The sequence below is a fragment of the Schistocerca cancellata genome, chromosome 3 (assembly GCF_023864275.1).
Source record: "Schistocerca cancellata isolate TAMUIC-IGC-003103 chromosome 3, iqSchCanc2.1, whole genome shotgun sequence".
Taxonomy (NCBI): domain Eukaryota; kingdom Metazoa; phylum Arthropoda; class Insecta; order Orthoptera; family Acrididae; genus Schistocerca; species Schistocerca cancellata.
The window spans coordinates 389,749,617-389,759,729 of NC_064628.1; the positions used below are offsets into that span (position 1 = coordinate 389,749,617).

The following is a 10,113-nucleotide window of genomic DNA, read 5'->3' on the forward strand; positions in this document are numbered from 1 at the left end:
TTATTACCAGACAAACCGTTTCTCAATTGATGTTCAGTTCTTTTCCAATCATTTTCACGGATAATCTTCGATCAGATTGTGTGAGTTCACGCACCCTGACCAAGTTGACATACGTCTGAGAAATTGATGATCGTCCACTACGGTATTCATCTTCAATATTCGTTCTGCCTTCACTAAAAATTTTATGCCAACGAAAAACTTGAGCTCTTGACATAACCTCCTCTCCAAAAGCCTTCTGAAGCTTACCGTAAGTTGTCGCCGCGTTTTCACCATATTTAACGCAAAAAGAAATGGCATACCATTTCGCAATATTATGCGGCTCCATTTCCGTGAGAGAGACACAAACACGTGTTAACTTATTACAGCACAACTCACGACTGAGCAGTTGCATCGATGTGCCGATTGGACTAGAAGCAGCTTATAGACCAGGGTCAAAGATACTGTGCCTATGCAAGCCTGCAGGATTGCCACATCATGCAAAGAAAATCAGTCTCATTACTTTATTGTCGCACTTTGTAGACCAGTTTTGCAGGGTTTAACTGTCAGTGTAATACGGCGATCTACACAAAATACTTTTGTCGCTGAAAGTCTCATCTGCAGAAAAAAAATATGGCGGACAGTGCCCCCGCACTGGCAGTGGCAGCAGCAGCAGTTTGGTAGGTAAGAGCCTAACAGAATGCTCCATTCATTCACAAGGCATCCTTTGCAATGGGACATAGGATCCTCTACATAGTGGTGAGAATGTTTGCTGTTTATAAGACGTAAGCAGGACTTGGCGATTTCCTGCAAGGGTAACACGTGACGGTCAAGGCGCCTCGTCATGACCATCAGCGAGTATACAATCGGTGTTATTCCAGGCTATTTTCGTAAACAGTTCCTGTTAGGGCAAGAATTTCAATGTACATAAGCGGAGACATCACAAAAGCTCCTACAAAAGCGATTGTTAAGTATTTCTGCAGCACTTCACTGTTTCTGAGAGATAGACGTGGCCCTTATTTACATAGACATGTGATGTCAGTATAACATTGAGAACACTTTAGCTGCATCTGTGATGGTGAGCCACAACCTGGGGAGACGGATGAAGTCACGGAAGAAGAGGTAGCCACTGCCTTTATTCCGTACAATGGCGCACTATCGGGGAAAATCTGCCGTATATTAAAGAAACACGAAGTTAAAACCGTCTTTTGCCCGCCCAATAAAACACGGGCATTACTGGGAAGTGTGAAAGATGACCTCGGTTTGAGGAAGGCCGGCATATACCAAATTCCATGTGAGTGTGGGAAGACTTGTATCGGACAAGCAGTACGCACCATCGAAGATCGTTGCCGAGAACATCAAAGGCATACTCGACTGAAATATCCAAATAAGTCGGCGGTAGCAGAGCACTGTTTGTCCGAGAAACACGAGATGGATTATGAGCGGACCAAGATCCTGGCTCAGACCTCTAAATATTGGGACAGCGTTATAAGGGAGGCTATCAAAATTCGCACCAGGAAAGATCTTATCAACCGAGCCTGCAGCTACAATCTCAGCAAGGCTTGGGACCCAGCACTGAATGTAATTAAGAAGACTCTCAGCAAGAAGTACGAACTGGCGACCAGGCCGGACGTAGCGAGCACATCGACGCTACGACAGATTCCGACGCCCACGTCTTCGCGACCGCTGGCGCGCGGGCGCGGACGGCGAAGAGAGCGGCCCGCGGGGGGAGGGAGTTTAAATCGGCCGCCAGCCCTCAGGAGCTCAGTTTTCGCACCCACGCACGCGACAGCACGCGCACTCCGCTGCTCGACTCGCTGCGGCTCGCACCGTTTACACCGTCGCTCGCTCGCCACTAGCCCATCGCCATGCCGAGAAGTAGGAATGGAAGAAGAGGCAAGATTGCTGCTGCTGTGGAGCTCCTGCTAAACGCAGTCGGGAGTAACGGTTGCGGCAACAAGAAGAGGAAGCGGAAGCCTGTGGCACAATTACAGTGCTGTAAGTGTCAAAAGCTTGGACACATAGCCAAAGAATGCGACGGTGTGGTTGCGTGTGTTAAGTGCGGGAAACCGCACGACACACGCAACTGCACAAAACCAAGAGGTACTGCAGCGCTGTGCGTCAACTGCGGTGGCTCGCACGCCGCAAACGCGCGCAGCTGCAGTTACCTGAAGACGTGGAAGCAGCGGAAGTCGGCCACCACGCACGGAGAGGTGGCCCAAGAAGAAGAAATGGTGGTCACCCCGCCCCCCTGCCTTAGTAGGGGAAGCGGGCTGCGCCACCAAGACGACGTGGACGCCTTCCGCCGAGCACTGCGGGAAGCCAACGAGGACGCAATCACCGCGCTCAAATCCGCCATGGCGGAGGAGAGAGCGGCCTTGAGAGCGGAACTCGAAGAGATTCGCGAGGAGCTGTCTCAACTAAGGCACACCGTGCACCTCGCGTCCTGCACGAAGACGGGCGTGGCACCGACCCCACCTGTACGGGGGTAGACGCGGCAACACAAACGACCGCCTCCCTGGCCGACGCGGCAACGCAGGTTGCTAGGGAGGTGACCACCGACAACAAGGAGACGGCCCCCTCGGAAGCAGTCATCACTCCTGTCTCTGCGGAAACGCAGACGACACAGGAAGTGCCGATGGAGACCGAGGGAGAAGAAGAAGACGAGCCGTTCGAGTGCCTCCCCCTCCCCAACAAGAACTGTGTGAGGGAGGTGCTCACCAAGATCGCCGATTCCCTGCGCGACGGTAGCTACCCCCATCATGGCCATCCTTACCCTTTCACGGTAGACAACATCTCTCCCCTGCCTCACAAACCTTACGATTTCCACTGGGGGTGCGAACCCTTAAACCAGAAGCTGCGCGGAAGGGAAATCGTCAGCCGTGGAGATCTGGAGCTCATAAACAGGCACCCGATCTTCACGGACGAGGACTGGAAATACATGACTGAGGAAGCACTCAAGTATATCCGGACACAGACGCCGCCAGTGGACTGGTCCCGCCTGAAGAAAATAGAATTCGGGCAGCCAGGAAGCAGTAAGAAGAAGAAGAAGAAGAAGAAAAAGAAGCCGCCGGAATCAGCCGGCAGATAAGCTGCTGCATCCACAGATACCAGAGTACAGACCAACACGCGAAGAAAAACCATTCCAAACCGAGAGGACTTCAGGAGGAACAGCTCAAAACAGCTTAAACTCCGCTACCTCGGGCCAAGGCAGGCCCGTCATTATAGTGAGTGAGTGAATGAGTGAGTGAGGAGCTCAGTTCGTCAGCACACCTGACGATGGCGACATGTCTGATCGCCGAAATATTGTGCCCGTTGGACACTATGAACCGGCAGTACACCCGTGGACTGTTCGAGCTACATTTTTTTAAATTACTCTGAAACCACAAGAATTGAGTTGTACATTGGAAAACGTTCATCTGAAATGTTACCTAGATTAGCTCGATGCTTACATTCATTATAGTACCTTTTACTTTTTTCATTTTTCACGCATCAGCAATAAATATCAAGAGATCTGATGAAAAACTAGTCCTAAGCAAAGAAGGGAAAGCTGTAACGTAGGAGTAGTATATAGATGGTCCATACAAGACTCCGAAAGCACGACATTCAGTCAAAACTACTGTCAGTCTTTGGCGAGCCAGCGATGACAAAATTCTTCCACCTGGTATGCAAGATGCAGGTGAAATGCCCTTACAGCTCAAGAAGAATGTAATAATTAAAATTCGAAAGAAAGCAGTTGCTGACAGGTGTGAAAATTACCGAACTATCAGCTTAATAAGTAATGGTTGCAAAATACTATCACGAATTCTTTAGAGGAGAAAGGGAAAAACTTGTGGAAGCCGACCTGGGAGACGATCAGTTTGGATTCTAGAGAAATGTAGGGACACGGGAGGTAATACTGACCCTACGACCTGTCTTAGAAGATAGATTAAGGCAAATCTACGTTTATAGTATTTGTAGACTAAGACAGGTTTTGACAATGTTGACTGTGATACTCTCTTCGAAATTCTGAAAGTAGCAGGGATAAAATACAGGGAGCGAAATGCTATTTACAAAAATGGTTCAAATGGCTCTGAGCAATATGGGACTTAACTGCTGTGGTCATCAGTCCTCTAGAACTTAGAACTACTTAAAACTAACTAACCTAAGGACATCACAAACATCCATGCCCGAAGCAGAATTCTAACCTGCGACCGTAACGGTCGCGCGGTTCCAGACTGTAGCACCTAGAACCGCTCGGCCACTCCGGCCGGCGGCTATTTACGACTTGTCCAGAAACCAGATGGGAGCTATACGAGTTGAGGGGCATGAAAGGAAAATAGTGGTTGAGAAGGGAGTGAAACAGAGCTGTAACAAATCGTCGATGTCGTTCAATCTGTATACTGAACAAGCAGTAAAGGAAACAAAAGAAGAATTAGGGTTAAGAATTAAAGTTCAGGGAAAAGAAATAAAAATCTTGAAGTTTAACGATGACATTGTAATTCTGTCAGAGACAGCAAAGACTTGGAAGAGCAGTTGAATGGAATGGACATGATGTTGAAAGGTGGAATTAGATGACTATCAACAACAACAAAAAATAATGGGATGTTCTCGAAATATGTCAGGTGGTGATGAGGAAATTACATTAAGACACAACACACTTAAGGTAGCATATGAGTTTTGTTACCTAGGCAACAAGGTAACTGATGATGGCGGAAGCAGAGAGGATATAAAATGAAGACAGGCAACGTCAAGAAAACCATTCCGCAAGAAGAGAAATTTGTTAACATCGAAAATAGATATAAGTGTTAGGAAGTCTGTTCTGAAAGTACGGTAGAACCACGCTAATCCAATGCCTATGGGGCCGGGAACATGATCGGAACACAAAAAGATCGGATTATCAGAGGATCACTTTTATGGACCCATAACTTGTAATCAGTGCAGTACAACTTTAATTTTCAACTGGAAATAACTGTATGAAATATTGTTCCGGTTTAAAACGGTAACAAAACGAAAAGAAAAGTCGACACACTAAAATATCTCACACGAAAGTGTTATGAACAGTAATGCCTGTACCATACAGTAGTGCCTGTACTGGGCAATAGGTTTTTATCGTACCGTAAGGTACTGGGTGAATGTGTAACTGTACGCAGCTCGTGGTCTCGCGGTAGCGTTCTCGCTTCCCGAGCACGGGGTCCCGGGTTCGATTCCCGGCGGGGTCAGGGATTTTCTCTACCTCGTGATGACTGGGTGTTGTGTGACGTCCTTAGGTTAGTTACGTTTAAGTAGTTCTAAGTTCTAGGGGACTGGTGACCATAGATGTTAAGTCCCATAGTGCTCAGAGCCATTGGAACCATTGGAATGTGTAACTACTCCACATATCTTATTTCAGTGCTGGACTGACACACAACTGATTTTCACTTAACTTTTTAAAACATGAGAAATCACACGATAGAAAATGTTGTGCTCTTAAGCAGGACGAAAAAAAGTTTGTAATGTTCTTTTGCTTAGCAGACGACAACTTCGATTTTGCTGCGATGTTTCGCCATTTCCCAATCTACAAAATGTTTATTGATGTAAACGTAGAGCTTTATTCGATGTACTGAAGGGCTATATCAAACGCACTTTTATCTTTTAGCATCATTACTAGCGGCGGCCCGTGTGCATAAAGACACACCGGAAATGGGTTGTCGGATTAAGCGGGCAGTCGGACCATCCGAGTTCGAATTAGCGATGTTCTACTATATTTGTGTAGTGTAGCCATGTATGGAAGTGAAACGGACGATAAACAATTTAGAAAACAAGGGAACAGAAGCTTTTGAAAGGTAGAGCTAGAGAAGAATGCTGAAGATTAGATGGGTAATTAAATAACCAACGAGGAGCTCCTAAATAGAATTGGGGAAAAAAGAAATTTGTGGCACAACATGGCCATAAGAAGATATCGGTTGATAGGGCACATTCAGAGACATCCTGGGATCACCTATTTGGTACGGAAGTATGGCAAGTAAAAATTGTATATGAAGACCACGAGATGAATACACTAAGCAGATTCAGAAGGACGCAGGTTGCAGAAGTTATTCGGATTTATGAGGCTTGCAAAGGATAGAGTAACATGGAGAGCTGCATCAAACCAATGTTTGGACTGAAGACCACCACCACCACCATCACAACAACAACAACAACAACAACAACAACAGCATCTCAAGGACGACTGTTGGTAAACAGCCAGGCAGGACAGCACTGACAAAGTGATCCTGTCTAGTTTTGATACAGACTGGCACAGCACTTCAAAATGATGAAACGTGTCACACTACTCATGAAAAAACGTAAGAAGCACAGTACCCTATCATTTAAAATTAATAAATAAAATGTACTATATGAATATATGCATGAAATTAATCAAAACTATATTTAAATCTTCTTTTTATGATGTGTAACAACCTACTTGTCGCACGTCTAAAAAAAAAAAAGCCTTGATGATTACGAGATATCGCTGAATCTTCTTTGGGGATAAAGTATTTGCATCATGGTAGCCCCACAAATACCGAACAATTCACTTCCGATCGAGACAGTTACACTACTAACTTACTGATCAATGGTCAACATGAAAAGTAAATAATAATAATAATAATAATAATAATAATAATAATAATAATAACAATAATAATAAACGCTTAACGATGGTACTTATTTTCAAAAGCATGTTTGGACGAGAAACGAAGTGGACATACACATCCAACAAGCCAAACAAAAAACGAAATTGCTTAATATGCAGAACACACACGAGCTCGTCTCGGGATAAAAAGGCCCAATCGTCTTTTGGATACTGTAGCTCTTTTTTCTGTGCTTGCTAAGAAAAATTGGAGAGGAATTCCGCGTTATGAAAAACACCTTCTTAGTTCTGTTGTACCCAAGAGGTGTTGCAGCACTTTTCTGAAAAATTATTGTTACATGTTAATATCTTGTGTACGTTACATGAATATTTACATTTGTAAAAGGAAGCGATCATTAGGTGTCACATATTTTACATTAATTTCCACACAGTATACAATTGCGACACGCGTCATTGAGTTGAGCCATTGTTTGTTGTTCATTTACAATATGTTTAAGGATATTAGCTTTATGGTATATTAAATTTGGAAGTTATACAGATAAATACATACATACCTCACACGACGCCGTTACTTGTGTATGATGGGTACTTTAATTATACCACATACAACTTGTCTTCTGCAAACAAGTGAAACGTGTTCTATTTTCTGTTTGTCGTCCATTCCCGACTGAGAATCGCTATGTATATCGTGTTATTTAGCATGCTACTTCCTGTTTTTCGATGTTGCAGTGTTGCTTCACTTTATTGTGTAGTGTTAAAGTACTTTTTTGCGATTGTCATTTCTTGTTGTTACACGCGCATTTTGCACAGTTTGTGCGTCAAGTTCAAAGTATCTGCCACCATTTCACGTGTTGCAGCAGCAGGATTTTAGTTTGTTTCGTTACGTGTTTGTTTAGAGGGCGTGGCGTGTGATTGAAAGTGTTGTTGACGTGTGTGTGTGTGTGTGTGTGTGTGTGTGTGTGAGAGAGAGAGAGAGATGGCGGGGGGACGACGACGACGACGACGACGACGACGACGACGACAGGTTATGTATATACTTCTGTCATTGTAGCAGTGAGTGTTTTATTACACTGTGGTGTGTGTTCGTTAGGTACGGGGTGGGCAAGATACTAAAATGACAAGAATACACTATAACACAGGCTTACTGAACCAGCAACACAATACAAAACAGGGTTGGTAGACATACGATCGACACTGATAAATGCAGCCATTCTGGTATACACCAATTACCTTCAGTTACTGTCAATCTGTAAATTGTTCGCGCAAACAAAGTTGACACTCGGCGCGGCGCCAGATGGGAGCGACCGCAAAGGCATTTCCCATTTACAGTCGCTCCTATCTGTAGTACATGGGACAAACATGCAGGAATTTTAGAACCAGACATACAGAACATGTCAGAGCACTGGAAAATAACAGCACCTAATCAACATTTGCTGGTGATCTAATTCCACGACATCACCACCCCACGAAATCAGAAACTGATTTTAAAATTGTTACTGCCAATATCTGTCTCTACCATAAATTAACAGTAGACAAAAATTGTCGCATCGAAAATCAATAGCTCATGGAAAGGAAGTACATGGAAAATAAATACATATCACTGTGCAATGAAATAGTCTTTGCCACAATAAAAGAAGTGTATAAATAACACCTCCCCCCAACCGTACGTGGTCACACTCTAAAATCAAAATCGGTACCTTTAGTCCAGACCACTCATTCTACATGCCTCTCCGTAACTCCTCCGCCCCCCCCCCCTTCCCGTGTCACGCCCTCCCTCTCTCCCTCTACCACCCCCTCCCCCTCTCCCTCCATCCTTCTCTCTCTCTCTCTCTCTCTCTCTCTCTCTATCTCAGACACACACACACACACACACACACACACACACGCGCGCGCGCGAAGCTAAACATCTCAAACGTCAACAACACTTTAAATCACGCGCCATAACGTAACAAAAACAAAAAGAAACAAATGAACACAACATAGCTACAACAACATATGAAATGGCGGCAGATACTTTGCGCTTGACTGATAAGTGCATGTGTAACGACGAGGAACTACAAGAACAAAATAAACAAGTACTTCCATATGGCACAGTCAAGTGAAGTTACACCGCAGCATCAAAAAACCAGTAACACGTTAAATAACGCGATATATATAGCGAATCTCAGTCGGAAATGAACGACAAACAGTACATAGAAAACGTTTCGCTTGTTTGCAGATGACAGGCTGTAGAACGTGTGGTAGAATTAAAGCAATCGTCGTACTCAAGCAACGTCACTTGAGGTGTGTAAACAAATGTGTATCCGTACTATTTTCAAATTTAATGGAAAACTAATACCTTTAAAGACATTGTAAAAGAACAACATACACTCCCTCAACTCAGTGATATGTGTCTTAACTAATGGAAGACATGTGACGTGTAATGATCGCTTCCTTTTACAAATGTAAATATTTTTGAGCCAATATTCTTATAACTTACAGAAGAGGTTAACATGTAACAATTTTTCGGAAAGGAAGTAAACAAGAATGTCATTGAAGGTAGCACTTAGAAGGCTGCAACACGTCTGGGTAAAACAAAACTAAACCCGTGTCTTGCATAACGCGGAATTCCTCTCCAGTTTTCTTATTTAAAGGCCTGCTCGTCGGGCAGCCTTTGTAGTCTGACGTTCCCACAGCACCGGTTATGTCAGGTCATTGAGCAATTCGGCTACACAATAGTGCGTGCTCGCCGCCGAGGCGACGTAAGACAGCCGGCGCAAAGGCGGTGGCATTTGTGCGCACGTGCAGTCCACGTGTTACGGTAGCAGAGGAAACCAAACGCACTCACCTGCTTGAGAAGGCGCGGGCAGCAGCAGCGGCGGCGGCGGTGGCGGTGGCGGATACGTCGGCGCGGGACGCTGCGCTGGACTCCGCTGCCTGGAGCGCGGTCAACGCTCCGCGCATGCGCAGTGCCAACCCGGCGGCCGGCTGTGCACGCTGCGAGCGGCAGCGACTCGTCCGAAGACTTCGGCCACGGCTATAGCCGGGAGTGTTCGAGGCTGCTGGGTGGGAAACTCCAAAGGGGTCGCGGGGTTACGGCAGCCGCTTCCGTGGTACGGGGTGGCCGCCTGGGCGGTGGCTACGAGGTGCACTTCTGCTGCCGCTCAGACGTTGGCATCCGTGTGAGGCGGCGCCAAAACGAACAAGGGGGCCTCATGCAGCCGGCTGACCTTGAGGCAGGGACTGCGGGCGGGCAGTTGCTCACCGGCGGCTCTCGCCGGCGGAGGGTACGGTGCGTGTCCTGGCCGCTGGGATTCCTAAATCGCGGGGCGATACTGACAGACGTAAAAGCAATCTGGGGAGTAACCCAAGGATCTGCTGGAAGATCGTTACTCTTTACATTAATCCAGCCATGACAAAACTCTTCCATCTGGTGAGCAAGATGTACAGGGTGGACCATTGACCGTGACCGGGCCAAATATCTCACGAAATAAACGTCAAACGAAAAAACTACAAAGAATGAAACTTGTCTCGCTTGAAGGGGGAAACCAGATGGCGCTATGGTT

General features: G+C 45.8%; 1 protein-coding gene across 1 annotated transcript in view; it reads right to left on the reverse strand.

Annotated features, from left to right (window-relative positions):
* LOC126175112 (uncharacterized) overlaps positions 1-9,690 on the reverse strand; it is a 115,344-nt gene extending 105,654 nt beyond the window's left edge. Inside the window, exon 1 of the mRNA XM_049921664.1 lies at positions 9,396-9,690. Coding sequence (XP_049777621.1) covers positions 9,396-9,511 — 116 coding nt within the window. The 5' untranslated portion in view covers positions 9,512-9,690. The remainder of the gene's footprint in view (positions 1-9,395) is intronic.
* Between the last annotated feature and the right edge of the window lie 423 nt (positions 9,691-10,113).